At 36.9% G+C, this 16,992-nt stretch overlaps 1 protein-coding gene across 1 annotated transcript; it reads left to right on the forward strand.

Annotated features, from left to right (window-relative positions):
* The first annotated feature begins 13,551 nt into the window (after nt 1-13,551).
* Nucleotides 13,552-15,467, forward strand: rps26 (ribosomal protein S26). Its single transcript, NM_200025.1, has 4 exons — nt 13,552-13,565; nt 14,130-14,307; nt 15,141-15,271; nt 15,374-15,467. Exons 1-4 carry the CDS (start codon nt 13,563-13,565, stop codon nt 15,407-15,409), a joined length of 348 nt encoding a protein of 115 aa, NP_956319.1. The 5' UTR covers nt 13,552-13,562; the 3' UTR covers nt 15,410-15,467.
* Nucleotides 15,468-16,992: the final 1,525 nt, after the last annotated feature.

Consider the following 16,992-nt stretch of genomic DNA (forward strand, 5'->3'; position numbering starts at 1 on the left):
ACAACAGCCTTTCTCTGAGCAAGTTTAACTCTGCTTCTCTGCACCTCATTCACCTCTACATGAAAAAATATACCTTGTATAAGTTTCATTCATAAAACTTTATTTTTCTCTTTGATTTTTATTAAAGATTCTTACAAGTTTCATACAGAAAGCCCTGTCTTAAAGATTCTCTTTAATCACTGTAAAAACCATTTAATGCAGATAATAAGTTGGAATAAGTACTATGTCACTTGATTGTGAAAATTGTCACATCTCTTAAGTCTTATTTTTCGACATTTTTGCAATTGAAATCTTCAATACTCAAATGTAAAATCATGATTTCTGAAAACTAAAATTTAGTCATTTCCAGGAATCCAGTTTTTGTTGCAATTGTACTCTTGAAAACACAATATAAAACACAATATCTCAAAAAAAGTAGAAGTTTTTGACCAGTAGACTGGAATCTTATTTAATATTTTTGTATCTCAAAGTTTGTAATTGACTATAAAAAGAGCACCTGCAGATTAGCTACTGGCATTTGAAGCAGCCAATTTATTTTTTGTTTGTTTAGGATTTTTTTTTTAATGTTGTTTGTCTTATTTAGCCACAGCCATATCACCCTTCAGCCCAAGATCGATTACCCACTGAAGCTAAGCAGGGCTGAGCCTGGTCAGTACCTGGAAGGTGTTAGTGAGGCCAACAGGGGGCGTTCAACCTGCAACCAGAGACACTATACTGTCGGTAAGCACAGTCTTTCGGATGAGACGTTAAATTGAGGTCAGGACTTTCTGTGGTCATTAAAAATCCCATGGCACTTCTCGTAATGAGTAGGGGTGTAACCCCCGGTGGCCTGGCCAAATTCCCTCCATCGGCCCTTACCCATCATGGCCTCCCAATCATCCCAATCCACCAAATTGGCTCTATCACCGTCTCTCCACTTCCCCAATAGCTGGTGTGTGGGGAGCGCACAGGTATCGTTGTCCTATGGCTGCCGTCACATCCTCCAAGTGGATGCTGCACACTGGTGGTGGTGTGGAGAGACCCCTCATGATTGAAAACTGCTTTGGGTGTATGGCTATACACAATAAATGCGCTATAATAAATGTACACATTATATTACTTCATATTGCATTTACCCCTGCTATTTTAAAAATGCAAAAATACAAGACACTATAGTATTTTGATACAAAATATTAATGCTTTTTCATAAACCCTATCAAATACAAATTACAAAATACTATTTGGTATTTAAAATACATGTACTCACTCCATTTAATCATTGACTGCGAGACAATATCTAAAGCCATATACAAGAAATCTAAATTATTTGTGCTATTTGTGCAAAAAGAGAGAGAAGCATTATAAACAGGTTGAATTTTAGTTACACAAATTCTTATTTAGATGTGCTACACACTATCCCTATATCAGGCATTCAATTTTGTATTGTTTTTGCAATGTAAGCTTATTGGAATTTATTATTAAAACAGTTAAATGCATTCAGTCATGTATATTACCAGTCCGATGTTTGAAATAATTAATAGTTTGTTGAAATGGCAATGATTAAAAATAATTCAGATTTTTCTTCAAAAATGATCCAAGGTTGAATTTATTTGATGAAATCATAATACTGTGCCATATTACTACAATTTAAAGTAATTTTTTTTCTTTTTAAATATATTTTAAATCTAATTGATTTATGTGACATTTCAGTCTAAAAGTCTTTAGCAAGTAAATGCAAACTTGGTTATAATAAAAAGTGACAAAAACTCAACCTGAGTTTGAATCTCAGCTCGATGTCCAATCACTGTCATATAACTTCAAATCTCTATCCCTAACCAATAAATCTAAAACTAGTCCAAAATAAACAACAACAAAAAAAGAAAAACATTCCCTCTACACAAAATCAATTATAGATTAGTTTTTCGATCTTAAAAAGGCAGCAAATTCTTTAAGCTTCTTTAACTCATATGCAAAAGTGCAAAAATACAAAGTAATAATAAAAACGAGAAATATGTATTGAAAATAAGCAGAGAAGGATTAAAAAAAGAGGGATAAAGAAGCAAAGTCAGGCTGAATTCCCAGGCACTGGTGGGATGAGGGAGGCAGAGGGTGGAGGGCTACTGTCATTGTGGGAGTGCTGAAGAGTCACTGATAATTAGCTCAATTAGTGACAAAGGCAGTGTAATAAATACCGACTTAGTGTCTGGGTCCCTGCTGTCCACTCTCTACATGGCCTATGATGCAGCCAGGGACTGACGGACAATTCATTAAACCGACAAAATACCCCACCGTCCAGGCGTGACGCTGCGAGTTAGCCCCCTACAGGCCCAGCCCATTGTTCTAATTGTCTGGGTTGGAGTCGCTTTCTGGCCATCTCCTCCTCGCCCCCTCCTTCGTCCTCTTCTTTCAGAAATCCCAAGGAGTTAATGCCCCTACCTAACTCTGTAAGTAGGTGATCGGCAGGTTGGGGGAAAGAAAAAAAAAATGGTAAGAGTTACTCGGGAGGGAGGGGAGCAGTGGGATTAGGGTCCGAGGGTTGCCCGGGAGTGCAAAGACTGGCCCCGATCGGAATGTCGTAGAGATGAGTCCAGAAGCTCGGATGCGGGACAAAGCGAGAGTTAATTAGGAAAGATTGAAGGAGTTGGCGACAATGGGCCGCCACCCGAGTCGAGATGAAATTGCTTCCGCGGATTATTGGGGAGAGAGTGTGTGGGTTGCAGGGATGTGTGTGCCGGGAGGGGTTCGAGCAGGCTTGGATTGATGGCTGCCCCTCTGGTTAGGGAATAGGGGACAGGGGAGGCTGACCGGCTGTTCCCACAGTCTGTTCTGCAGCAGCCACCTTTGACACACGGGCCTGCCAGGCGGCAAGCAGGGAGAGGGAGGCTGGGAAACACAAGAGCTCCTAAAAGCAGAAATTCTTCTCGCTTTCAATGCCAATAGTGATTGTGATGGACGTATGCAAAACGACAAGTCAGAAAGCATGAAGTTTGAGTCACAGATTACGACAGACGCAAAAACCACAAGCTGAAAACTCATTAACGCTCTACATCTCCATTTAGTAACATGGTTGATTTGCTGTTCCCCTTAATTGAAGTGCCGCTCTTTTTCCAAAACTACGCAATAAAGTTTAATTCAGTAAGTGCCCTTGAGGGACTCGGAGAAACTTAACCTTCCACCAGTGGTTTGAAGCTAATAGAATAATGGCGAAAAATTAAACCGCTTGATAAAATTCCAAAACAAAACCTCACTGGGTTGGACGGAGTAAGAGTTTGGCTGAGCCATGCTGTTGTAGATAGACTACTTTCCTTTCAAGAGTCACTTTAATTTCAAGGGAACGGTACAGCAAGCAGGTATATGGACCACAAAAATATGGGTTTCTTCCAAAAAATTCTGGAAGACCGTTTACCCTCTTTAAGCTCGGGGCCTATGGGAAGGGTTGAGAAGCTAGCTTCTGGGCAAAATGGGCCAAAGAAAGTATATGGAATGCGAGCAAAGTTCGGGTCACCGTGCTGAATAGAGCACAGTGGAGCAGTGGTCACATGCAGGGCTGACGCAGTGTGGGCGCATGGGTTCAACAGAATGTGTGGATTCTGCACAAACCCAAAGAGGGAGGAAAAATACATTGGTACCTCGACACAAGAATCCCAACATTCTTCAGTGTCAGCCCTGATGAGAATGGTTTCAGCAGCGCAGCATGCCTGGGATTATGCGTGTCTGCGAGTGTGTGTGTGATAATTGCGAGGTGTGTAAGTGCGGTTGTGTGTGGATTTCGGAGTGCCTGGGCATGGCAGCTGGGAAGCAGGCAAAATCCAGGAGATTTGAACCCTACATGCTGCCTGACCCTCTCAGCAGATGGTGGCTCCAGAAAAACTGCCATCTAACATCACAAAGGACAAAGTCTTGTAACATCTCCATCATTTGCTCATACTCTGCCTTGCAACTGCTCCTTGAAAAGGAGAAAAGTGTCAGAAAAGTGTCTGTTAAAGGGTATTAGCTGGTATTATTCGATAGAAGTTGTGAAGCAGAATTTGATGTATGATCACAGATCTGCTGGATGCTTTGATTTAAGAGTTTAGAAAGAAATATCTAGATCCAAAGATGTTTAAAAGTAGAGCAGGACCGATAAACAATATTATATTGAATCGTGATAAAATTTATGTCAATAACAATGATAAGCTCTGGACATTTTTACTCTATATTGATCAAAGAGCCAATCACACAGCAAAAAATGCAACAATGAGAATCTAAAAGTGTGTTGATATTAGAGATGTACCGAATTTTCGACCACCAAAAATGTATCTGCCGAAAATGCTATGCCATTTAACTCTCTAATTTGTGTGGCTTTAGTCATTGTTGGGATAAATAATAAAAAATAGCAACTATTTTTGCCATATCACCCAGCCGTAATTTCTAGTCTTCAGTATATGTACAGGTTGACACACACAGAGCCCTATGAATGACATATACTTAATACAATGCTGGGATAGCTTCATACAAATTTTGGGTACAATAGGAACAAACACAATGGCTGCACTACCATTTGGTTAAAGTTGGAACTAAATTTAAATGATATGCTATATCTATTAACTGAAGCCATTTCTATGCTAGCACACTGACAAAAATCAAACCAGTGTTGCACATATCTGTATTTCAGCATCTTTATATTGCTTAAGTATAGCACTAACATAGACCTGAAAGCAAAATAATAATAATAACAACATGAACCTACAATGTAATGTTAGTCACTTTAGATAAAGCATCTTGCACTCTAGAATTGATCATACAATCTCAAAGCATACAAACCCAAATTTTGGTAAAATATGAACCAACCCAATGATTGAGTTGAACATTTTATTCAAAAATGTAACACAATTTTTTGGGGTTTGTCTAAATTTAAGCCATTTGGTTCAAAACAACCAGCTGAGCAGAATAGATCTCAAACAGCATATAAACTTGAAAATGTGTAGCAAATGAAACATGCCAAAAACTGCTTTCCAGCAATCATTGTTTTTAGTTGGTCTGACTCAATCCAATATGGAATATGGAATGGTGATAGCTAAAAAAATATATTCTTTGTCTATGGAAAAAGGCATCAAAACCACTTTTTAAATGCTGGCTTTTAGAATTCTCTAGCAATTTTTATTACATTTAGAGAGACTTAGACACAATGTTTCTGATAGCATTGTGGGTTTCAAAGCCACATGGAAACCCTTTTTTAAATATCTGTCAAATGTTTAAATGTATGACTGTCATGGTTTGCAAGATCACCATATTGCCTGTGCCCACTGACCTAGAAATACGTGTAACATTGTTAACCTACAGTGCATCTGGAAAGTATTAAAAACGCATCAATTTTCCACATTATTTATATTAAAGCCTATCCATATTGCAAAATGGGTTAAATTAATTTATTTGCTCAACATTCTACACACAATACCCCATAGTGACTAAGATTTTTTTTTCAATTGTTGCAAATTTACTAAAAAAACAAAACAAAAAAAACACATGTACATAAGTATTTACAGCCTTTGCTCAATAATTGTTGATGCACATTTGGCAGCAGTTACACCCTCAAGTCTTTTTGAATATGATGCCACAAGGTTGGTGGACATGTCTTTGGGAATTTTTGCCCATTCCTCATAGCAATACCTCTCAAACTCAAACATTTCCCCTCTATCCTGTCTAGTCCTCCAGTTCTTGCTGCTGAAAAACATCCCCACAGCAAGATGCTGCCACCACCATGCTTCACTGTAGGGATGGTATTAGCGTGGTGATGAGCAGTGCCTGATCTTCTCCAAACATAACGCTTGGCATTAACTCCAAATAGTTTAATTTTAGTCTCATCAGACCAGAGAATTTTGTTTCTTATGGTCAGAGTCCTTCAGATGCCTTCTGAGAAATTCCAGGTGGGGAGTGGCTTCCGTCTGGCCACTCTACCATACAGGCCTGATTGGTGGATTGCTGCACAGGTAGTTGTCCTTCTGTAAGGTTCTCCTTTCTCCACAGAAGAACACTGGAGCTCAGACAGCGTAACTATTGGATTGTTGATCACCTCCCTCACTATAGCCCTTCTTCCCTGATCACTCAGCTTAGATAGCCAACCAGCTCTAGAAAAAGTCCTGGTGGTTCCAAACATCTTCCACTTACGGATGATGGAGGCCACTGTGCTCATTGGAACTTTCAGAGCAGCAAAAACTTTTTTGTAACCTTCTCAAGCCTTGTGCCTCAAGACAATCCTGTCTCAGAGGTCTACAGACAATTCCTTTGTCTTCATGCTTGGTTTGTGCTTTGACATGCACTATCAACCCTGGAACCTTATACACATAGACAGGTGTATGCCTTTTCAATTTATGTCCAATCAACTGAATCTACCACAGGTGAACTCTAATTAAGCTGCTGAAACATCTCAAGAAGGATCAGTGGAAACAGAATGTACCTGAGCTCATTTTAGAGCATACTTATGCACATGTGATTTTTCAAGTTTTTTTTATTTTTAACAAATTTGCAACAATTTAAAAAAAAAACAAACTTTTTTTCACATTGTCATTATGGGATATTGTGTGTAGGATTTTGAGGAAATAAATGAATTTATTCCATTATGGAATAAGGCTGTAACATAAAAAAAAATATGGAAAAAGTGAAGCGCTATGTATACTTTCCGGATGCACTGCATGTATAAAACTGGAAGAACTGATGTAACAATGGTTTTAAAATCTTTTTTTTCTTCTGTCTTTTTTCTTTGTTTTGTTTGTCTTTTCTGTCTATATAGTTGTTGTTGCTTTTAGTTATGCTTGGTGTTGCTTTAAGGTCAAAATAAAAATATAAAATTTACAAAAAAACTTCTATTTCCAAGTGAGTATTCAGACACTAATCTACTTCGCATCTAGATTGAGTATACAGCAATTATTTCATCAACAATTTCCTTTCATTCTGCGATACACAATTTCGTTTTTTCATGACACGATTTTGTGCATTTGGTCTGCCTTTTTAGCAACAAAGGAATCAAATGCAAATTAACATACACAATTATTAAGTACAAATAAAATGCTTGCCAACATAGCTTTCCTAATCATAAAATTAAAAATGAACACAGTAGCAAATGTGAAACAACTTAAACTCTTGATATGTTCATGCAAACCTCTTGTTTCCATATTTAAACAGACAAAAAAAAAAAAAAAAACAACTCTATAGGTTTTGGCAGACATATTTCTAAGCAAGGGATATGAAAGGTCAAAGAGAGAGTTTACTACATTATTTAAAGCCTGAGTAGTCTATATCCACAGAAATAGGGGCCGTGACACTCTTAAATCCACTTTTTTCCTGAGGATGTGTCTGTGGAATGAGGGTGGGTATAGTTTAAGCTATTGGACTGCTGTCTGTGGTTTATGTGTACAATGCACTTCAGAATGGAGTCTTTCTGGATGACATTCAAGTCTGCGGGAGCAAGGCTGTGTGAAATAATATCTGTATTTCTGTGCAACTGTGTACTTCATGGTATGTGTGTGTGGGCAAACAGGCTTGATCCAGTAATGATTTAGGTGGCAATATCGACCCCCCTTCACTAATGGACCATGACCTCTTGATTTAGTCCATTGAGGCAACAGGCGGTTCTCAGTAGGCCTGTTTTTCAGCCGGGCTAAATCACTTTCTGCAACCACTTGATGACAGAGATAAAGCTCAGATAATGGAGCCATATTTTTTGATGGCTGTAAAAACTTGTTGCCATTGGCTCAGAAAGAAATGTCTAAAGACACAGTTCACCCATAAAACATTATCCTGTCATCATTTGCTCACACTCATGTCAATGCAAACTTGCATAACTTTCTTGATGAATTAAGCACACAATGCGCTTGCATAAGGTTCTACCATCGCATTTCCTCGCATTATAGTGAAAAATCTATAGTAGAGAGTCAATTTCCTAAATGTTAAGATTAACAATAAGTGAAACCAAATAATAAAGTGATATTAACCAAAGTAAGAACCAAATTATAATAAAAAGACACGCTTTCCTCACTATATGTAACACACTTTCCTATAAACACTCTGTTAGGACAGTAACAATAAATATAATATATAAATTTAGTCTTGTTATATACTGGTTTGAGATGCTTCTATATGCTCATTTGTATGTTGTTCTGGATAAAAGCATCTGTTTATTGAATGAATGTATGCAATGGTGTGGTTCCAGAGTAGCAGACAAATTAAAAGCATTAAGTTTATTCAACTTATAATACATATTAGAACAACTCTTATTTTAAGTAGAGCTCACTTATGTTTTCAAAGTATTCATTACTTAAATTTTTTAGGGCAACCAAGTTTCCTCTTGTTTTTTTAAGTAAACTCAACATATCCGGGCTTAGATTGTACCTCATTACTTCAACTTAAATGGAACAAGTTCACAGTACTCATAGATTAGTTTTACTTAAATGGATTGCTGCAATTGGTTCCCTCAAATAGTTTGAGTTGCCTTAACATATTGGGTTTTACAGTACTCGGATGGTTTAAGTTCTCTTCATTTATTTGGTTTTACTTCGCTCAAATTGCTTCGTTTACTCAAATGAATTAAGTTCACAGTACTCATTAAGATTAGTTTTTGAACTTAAATAGATTGTTGCAATCAGTTTCCTCAAATGGTTTAAGTTACCCTAATGTTTTGGGTTTTACAGTGTATGTAATCTGAAGCACAGTATAACTCTAAAAGGAGATATTTTAAAAATGACACTAATCAAAATTAGAGAACACCTTCTGATTCTTCTCAGTTATTGATGTAAATCTGGCATAAATTACATAATTATCTGACAAACTTTGTTTAACTGGCAGCTCAACTTTAACATTGCAAGACAGTGAGCCATTCTAAACAAACTGAAAACTTGTTAAAGCCTTTCAGTCATAGCAAGAGAAGATGGTGCTTCTAAATCAGTAATTTCTAGAAAATTGGACTTTTACAATGTCACCAACTCATTCAATTCTCCAGATAAGACTGATCATCCATTAATGAAAAATAGATGAGAGGACGGGATGGGCAATCGGTTCAGGAACTGAACGATGCTTTGAACTTCATGACAATTTTTACATAATTCTGTATTTGAGCAATTCCATGCAAATGTCAGTCCTGCCATGAAAGAAATTAAGTTTTTACCAAGTTGTTTGTGTAGGTTCATATTTTACAGTAATGTTCAAATACTCAAAAACATCTGTCAACGTTTTCATACTATTTTATTATTATTTTTTTTTTATTAGCGAAAGTCACACAACTGGCAATTTCACATCGGTCACATCCACAACCAAATTTTCCTTAAAATGCAAAAATGTCATATAAAACAAGATTATTTGTTTTTGTTCTAAAGAGAGACAACTATTATCCATTTGATTAGCAATAGTTCTTTTGGGTTGTCTAGTTAATTTACATAATTTCTACAAATTATGTTTCTTTCACTGTAAAATTGTATAGTTTCTTGGTCACATGCATAACGCATGTTTATTTATCTCATTTAAAGTATAAAATGTGTTTACAGATTGTATTTATTTAATCCCTTAACTTTTGGACCAAATAAATGTAGTTGTTAGTTAGATGTTTCAAAAAAATAGCTGTTTTGAAAAATATAAACAGATGTTTCAATATACTCTTAACAAATACATTATCTGTGCATTTATGTTTCATGTTTTCACCGCAAATGCCTCATCTATAATGCTGGAATTAGTTTTTTTTTTCTTCTTTAATCACAGCTTATTTAAATACTTAAAATACAACAATTTTTAATAAATTGCATATATTTGATAATCAGTTGGCGACACGGTGGCGCAGTGCTGTCAGCTGGCCTCAGCTAGGTGAGTTGACATTTCTGTGTGGAGTTTGCATGTTCTACTCACGTTCGTGTGGGTTTCCTCCGGGTGCTCCGGTTTCCCCCACAGTCCAAAGACATGCGATATAGGCTAAATTGTCCATAGTGTATGAGTGTAAATGAATGTTTCCCAGAGATGGGTTGCAGCTGGAAGGGCATCGACTGGGTAAAACATATGCTGGATAAGTTGACAGTTCATTCCGCTGTGAATAAAGAATGAATTCCGGAATGAATAAAGGGACTAAGCCGAAAAGGAAGTGAATGAATGAATAAATGATAATCAGTTGGAGACACTGTGGCTCAGTGGTTAGCACTGCTGCCGCACAGCAAGTAGGTTGCTGGTTTGAATCCTAGCTGGACCAGTTATCATTTCTGTGGGGAGTTTGCATGTTCTCCCTTTGTTCATGTAGGTTTCCTTTGGGTGCTACATTTCCCCCCAGTCCAAAGACATGTGCTATAGGTGAATTGGATGAACTAAATTGTATTAATTATTGTGTGAATGTGAGAGTGTATGGATGTTTCACAGTACTGGATTATGGCTGGAAGGGCATCCGTTGTGTAAAAAATATGGCAGTATAGTTGGCGATTCATTCCACTGTGGTAACCCCTGATAAATAAGGAACTAAGCCAAAGGAAAATGAATGAATGATGATCAATTATTTGTACTTGTAGTAACACTTTTTGATGTGTTTGTGTCCATCTCTGGTGGTTCATCTGCAGTGCTTTGCACATTTTCAGATGAACAATGGTACATTGTTTAAATGCAATCCACTGGGAGAAAAATGTTAAGACAAAGGAAAAAAGCATTGGGTTTTTTGGTTTTAATTATTGGCTATGTTTTTACAGCAACAGTGGGCAAGTGTTCAGCTCTGACACATGAACAGAGGAATGTTTATTTGCTGCAGTTTAGGGGCATAGCGGTTACAGAAACACTGACACATTCCTGTGTCACCATGTCTGCCTTTTTCCTCTTCATCTCATGATGGCTTAAAGGCATAGTTCACCAAAACAATTTTATTTTGTCATGGTTTACTCATCCTCCACTTATTCTAAACCCGAGTTTCAGTCTTCGATTAAACACAAGGGAAGATTGACTGAAAAAATTTTGTTCCTACAACGGAGGTTAATGGCTGCCTTTTTCAAGCATTCTTCAGTCCATCTTCCTTTGTGTTCATCTGAAGATTGAAATTCTTAAAAGTTTAGAACCATATGACTCTTTTTGGCTACTCCTTTTATTAATCTGGGGTTGCCACAATGGGATAACCTGCCAACTTACTCAGCATATGTTTTACACAGCAGATGCTCTTCCAGCTGCAAACCAATCACTGTGAAACATCCGTATACACTTATACACTATGGACAATTTAGCCTACCTAATTCACCTATAGCGCACGTCTTTGGACTTGTGGGGAAAATTGGAGCACCCGGAGAAACCCACACGAACACGGGAAGAACATGTGAACTCCACATAGAAATGCCAACTGACCCAATCGAGGCTCGAACCAGCAACACTTTTTGCTGTGAGGTGATGGTGCTGAACCACTGTGACGCCCTGAAATTAATATCTTAAAATTATTACACGTTCAAAGAAATTTACAATAAGAATGGGAGTGAATTTGATTGTGTGTTCCTTTCTGTCAGTGGGTCCTTTCCATTCCCATCATGAACCAATAAAGAAAAGGGTTTTTTTGGCAACAGTTCCTTCAATGCAGTGACACAGGGGACAGTCTACCGCAGGAGCTACACATCCACTCTTCCATACTGAGAGCAGCTTGCATAAGTACACATCCCTCATTGCCACTCAACTCCAAAAACCAACTCTATAAATCACCTCCAGAAGCAAACCAGAGGTTATTTCAGAATATCAACAACCAATCGTCAAACATTTTAGAAATGGAAAGAAGTGACAGCTCTTGAGCATAGTACACAAGTCTGATACAGGAAAATATACAATAACTAACACATATACTAACAACGATCATTCCAGAACAATAATCAGATAACTGGTCATGACAAAATATGGTGGTAGGCTATCTCACCAATCTTCTTTGCTTGGGTACAACCTTTAGCACTGATTAATAAGTGACTGACTACACCAGATTGAGAGTCTTAGTTCTCATAGGCTTTACTGACATCTAGTGGAAATCTCAATAAGTCACAGATTTCAAGCATCAAATGAATTCAAGGTTTTATACAGATTTATATGCAACTGTTGCCTATTTTTTGAACTTTTGATTTTGATTTGAAGAAAATCACCCACTAAATATTACCCAGTGTACAAAAAAACATATAGTCTCCAGATTAACAAGAATCATTTGATGGCAAATTAGAAGATTTATATAATGCCACTATAGGCTGTACTGTACTCATTTTTCATCAGGATGTTTTGTCAATAAAATGTTATAGAATTGACTTTTTAAATATTGAAATAAGTACGGGAAATGCAAATTTTGAATGGATTTGGAATTGGATTTTAAACCTGGGACAATGGGTATTATTAGGAATCTCTTCATTTTGTGCAACTATAAAAGTTGGCAGAATGGAATGCCTCCAAACTTTAAAAGATAAGTTTGGTTTTTTAAAACAAAACCTATTTAGATATTTACAATTGCGGGACTATTATATGAAAGAAATACAGGATGACAATTGGAACAATCAGCTTGTTTAGATTTTCATTCAGACGTACAAGAAGAGTATGACTAAAACAATTTCTAAATTATATAAAGTAATAAGTCATTAATGTTTAGTTGAACTCAGAATTATTAGCCCCCCTGAATTATTACCCCCCCCCCCATATATTTGTTCCCCAATTTCTGTTTAAAGAAGAAAAGATGTTTTTTCAACACATTTCTAAACATAATAGTTTTAATAACTAATTTCTAATAACTTATTAATTTTAACGTTGACATGATGACAGTAAATAATATTTGTTTAAGAAAAGTAAACAAAAACCACTCAAACCCAGTAATTTGGGTATTTGTAATTAGTTTGTTCGTTTCCACTTGTTTGTTTCCACTGGTTATATGATCCTAAAAAAATCAATAAAAACTAGATATAAAAAAAGAAATAAGTTTGGCAGTTTCATTTTTATGACAGACACACACACACACACACACACACACACACACACACACACACACACACACACACACACACACACAATGGATAAACAATTCTTTACGAAATGGTCAATCTGTGTTAATTACTGTGACAAAGTGACCATGTTATTTTGCTACATCAACCCCAGTTCAAGAAAAAAGAAAGAAAGACTTGCATATTTGTTACTACTGTTAGCTTTTAGTAATAAAACAAACAAATAAATCCATGCATACATATAAAATTGGAGATAGAGGACTGCTACCTCTTAATACAGTATTAATTGCAGCACCACAATGGGTCTCATCTGTGACATGTATATTTACCTTGCAGTATTTGGGTTTACCAAGATGTCATATTTCTCCTGTTCTTTCAGGGAGGTCATGTTACCTCACTTTACGTCGAGCACCATCTCTCTTTGTATCTGCATTATATCACAGGTAAAACATAATATGAAGAATTCGTTCAAATGTTTATATAGTAAAATTTCACAATATTAAGATCTGTAATCGATTATTGAAATAATAAAATGGGTTTACTTTTAGGGCTTTTATTTTCTTAACTACATACTTCCGGCCGCCGTGTGAACTATAAAAATGACGTAAGAGCTTTTCCGGTCCTCTTTCATGCCTCTCTAAAATCAAGATGGTGAGTTTACCAATCGTTCAGTCAGAGGCTAGTCCTGTATTCTGGCTCGATCTTTACGATACGGCGTATTATCTCGCTGGGTACGCGTTTCGGAGTAAAGTTTATTCATTCATCAGCAAACACTAATCGGTTTTTAGGCAAATTAACCCATTGAAGCGATAAAACGCCTGAGGTGTCTACGCATGTAACGTTACACTAAAGCATCGTACGCATTCACAACTATTACATTTAAACGTAATGCATCTACAAGTTACGCCTTTACGCACGCAAACATAAAAGTGATCTTTTTATATATGTATTTCAAAATTGTAAAGTTAAAATTAAATCACCACACTATATCATTTAATACACAATAGGCCTTATTGCATGTTAAATGAAAAGTGTATCATAACACATAATTTTTATTGTGTTTTTTATAGCAATTGCAGTATGTAAGTTTATTTCAAAGCGTTATAAAGTAAATATATAATTTTAAGTAACATGCCCAAGCCTGAAATGAAGTAAATTAGTGTTTTTAGGTTGTCCCCTGAAAACCACGTCTCATTGTACTTTTCCACATCTTAGACTAAGAAGAGGAGGAATAACGGTCGTGCTAAGAAGGGACGAGGTCATGTCCAGCCCATCCGCTGCACAAACTGCGCCCGCTGTGTGCCCAAGGACAAGGCCATTAAGAAGTTTGTCATCAGGAATATTGTGGAGGCTGCTGCTGTCAGGGACATCTCTGAAGCCAGTGTGTTTGATTGTGAGTAAACAGTTGCTTTAGAAAACGAGGACACTGATTGTGTCCCTAGTGCCCTTTTGAAACTATTGTTTTAGATGTCTCCTACAGTAGATCATCAAAGATCAAAAATCGTATAATACAGGTGGCAGCATCCAGTCTAAAATGGTCCATTCCACGATCAAATCTTTCTAATCCTTTGCTTTTTGAGTGCCTGTTCAGATTGGCCAGTCTGCTGTGATGAGTCAACCACTTACAACACATGTTGGAAGCCATAGTCATTCTCATATCTCTAGGGTGTTCAAACTAAAATCCTGGAGCACCACTGTCCTAAAAAAAATTGGTTCCAGTTACAATTAAACACACTAGCTTCCAGGCAGTTGGCCCTAAACTCTACAGGATATAGTTTTGACACCACTGCCATAATTTAATTTCTCTGGAAGCTTTCTCTACACTTTCAAATACAGAGATATGAGCTGTAACAGTAGTGCCCGTTTTACTGTAGCAATTTGATCTGCAGACTTCGTCCTTTGGGAGTGCTGAAAAGTTAATTTGCTGTTGCAGCAAAATAAGCAGCATCTCAACACAACAGGTTGTTTATAAGGCTCAAAGTTGACATTGTTTACTTTGCAGGCTTTGAAGACCATTCAAGTATGAAATTATGCTAATTTGCTAGAAACCTACATACATTTGTGCTTATTTTTTCAGGGAGAGATTAGTTATGTATTGTGCACTTTGATCATTGAAGCTTTGCAGACTAAGATTTATAAAAGGTTACATTACATACTACATGATGCATGGCAAAGCATGACAGAGGCATTGTACAATATTAACAGTTATGTTTTGTTTTTGTGCAGCCTATGTTTTGCCCAAACTCTATGTGAAGCTGCACTACTGTGTCAGCTGTGCCATCCACAGTAAAGTGGTGAGGAACCGCTCTCGCGAGGCCAGGAAGGACCGTACACCACCTCCACGCTTCAGGCCTACTGTAAGTCTGGTCTTCACATCAGTGTTACATACATGAATAAATAAAACATGCTATTTTATGCTTTTTTATCTATATGTAACTGTTTTCTGTTTCTTTTTCCAGGGTGGTGCCCCAAGAGCTCCTCCAAAACCAATGTAATCTGGAGCCGTTTACATAATTTTTTTATGTAAAGAAATAAAATTGACTTAAATGTTAATGTGTATTGGTCACTAAAGTTTACCGAAATGCATTTTGAAAAGACAATACTACAAATTTTAGTCATATTTTTTATTACCTATTTAAACGCTCAGTTCCATAAGTGGGATGTTTTTCAGTATATTGTGTTACCTTGATAAACTACAGTAGTCAACATTTGAAGTGGATTAAAACCTTTCCTTAAAGTGGAACTGAAACTATACTCGTTCTTTTTATGATCCACCTAAATGTTGACTACTATATATCATGCATTGTTCAACCATAAAAATGGGCTGACCATTAAGGGGTTACGTTTTTGAATTAATGAATGGTAAAGCATTAAATTAGGAATAACCTAATGTATTACAGATAAAGGTGGTGCAGCGGTTAGCACTGTTACCTCACAGCAAGAAGGTCGCTGGTTTGAGTCAGTTGGCATTTCTGTGTGGAGTTTACATGTTCTCCGTGTTCGCGTGGGTTTCCTCTGTGTGCTCTGGTTACCCCCACAGTCCAAAGCTATGCGTTATAGGTGAATTGAATAAACTAAATTGGCTGTAGTGTATGTGTGTGTGCATGCCAGAATGTATGGTTGTTTCCGAGTGCTGGGTTGTGGCTAGAAGGGTATCCGCTTGGTAAAACATATGCTGGATAAGTTGGCAGTTCGTTCCGCTGTGGCAACCCCTGATTATTAAATGGACTAAGCCGAAGGAAAATGAAATTAAAGATAGATTAATGTAAATATACATTTGTTAATTGTTAGAGTGGTTCATGTTACCTTTTTAAAGGAATACTGTTAATATTAAAATTAGACGGTTACTTGACAATAGTATATAATATGCTGAAACTGTTTGTGTAAATCATGGGTGTCCAAACTCAGTACCGGAGGGCTGGTGTCCGGGAAAGTTTAGCTCCAACCTTAATCAAACCTGAACCTGCTAATCAAGCTCTTACTAGATATACTAGAAACTTCCTGGTAGGTGTGTTGAAGCAAGTTGGAGTTAAACTCAGCAGGACACCGGCTCACCAGGACTAAGTTGACACCCCTGGTAAAAACAAACTATGGAAAGTTCATTTAAATAAAAGCGAAATCAAATACAAACATTACATGGAAATAAATTTAAACCGGTTGAAATAAAACATGAACCTGAAACTGAATCCTAATAAACGGTATAATTGCTAAACCTAAAGACTTGGAAATAAAACATAGCAACACTATATTATTAACACTGTTGGGTCAAGTAAACTAAAAAATAATACAAGATATACTTTAAATCAGGGATGCTCAACCCTGTTCCTGGGGATCTACCTTCCTGATTAGTTCAGCTCCAACCCTGATCAAACACACCTGAACCAATTAATTAGGTCCTGAACAGCACTTGATAATTACAGGCAGGTGTGTTTGATATGGATTGCAACTGAAATCTGCAGAAAGGTAGATCCCAGTAACAGGGTTGAGCATCTCTGGTTAAAATAATTTGACAACTGAAATTTGATCAAGACTGGACATAAATTAGGGAAAAAGTGTTTAGAGTTGTAAGCGACAGAAG

This window comes from Danio rerio, chromosome 23, assembly GCF_052040795.2.
Source record: "Danio rerio strain M-AB ecotype USA chromosome 23, GRCz13ab, whole genome shotgun sequence".
In the NCBI taxonomy this organism is placed as follows: domain Eukaryota; kingdom Metazoa; phylum Chordata; class Actinopteri; order Cypriniformes; family Danionidae; genus Danio; species Danio rerio.

Excerpts from the sequence above, each read along its gene's own strand:
- rps26 (NM_200025.1), top strand. Across the intron at positions 14,308-15,140 it reads TGAAGCCAGTGTGTTTGATT|CCTATGTTTTGCCCAAACTC; the intron begins GTGAGTAAACAG and ends GTTTTTGTGCAG. Across the intron at positions 15,272-15,373 it reads CTCCACGCTTCAGGCCTACT|GGTGGTGCCCCAAGAGCTCC; the intron begins GTAAGTCTGGTC and ends TTCTTTTTCCAG.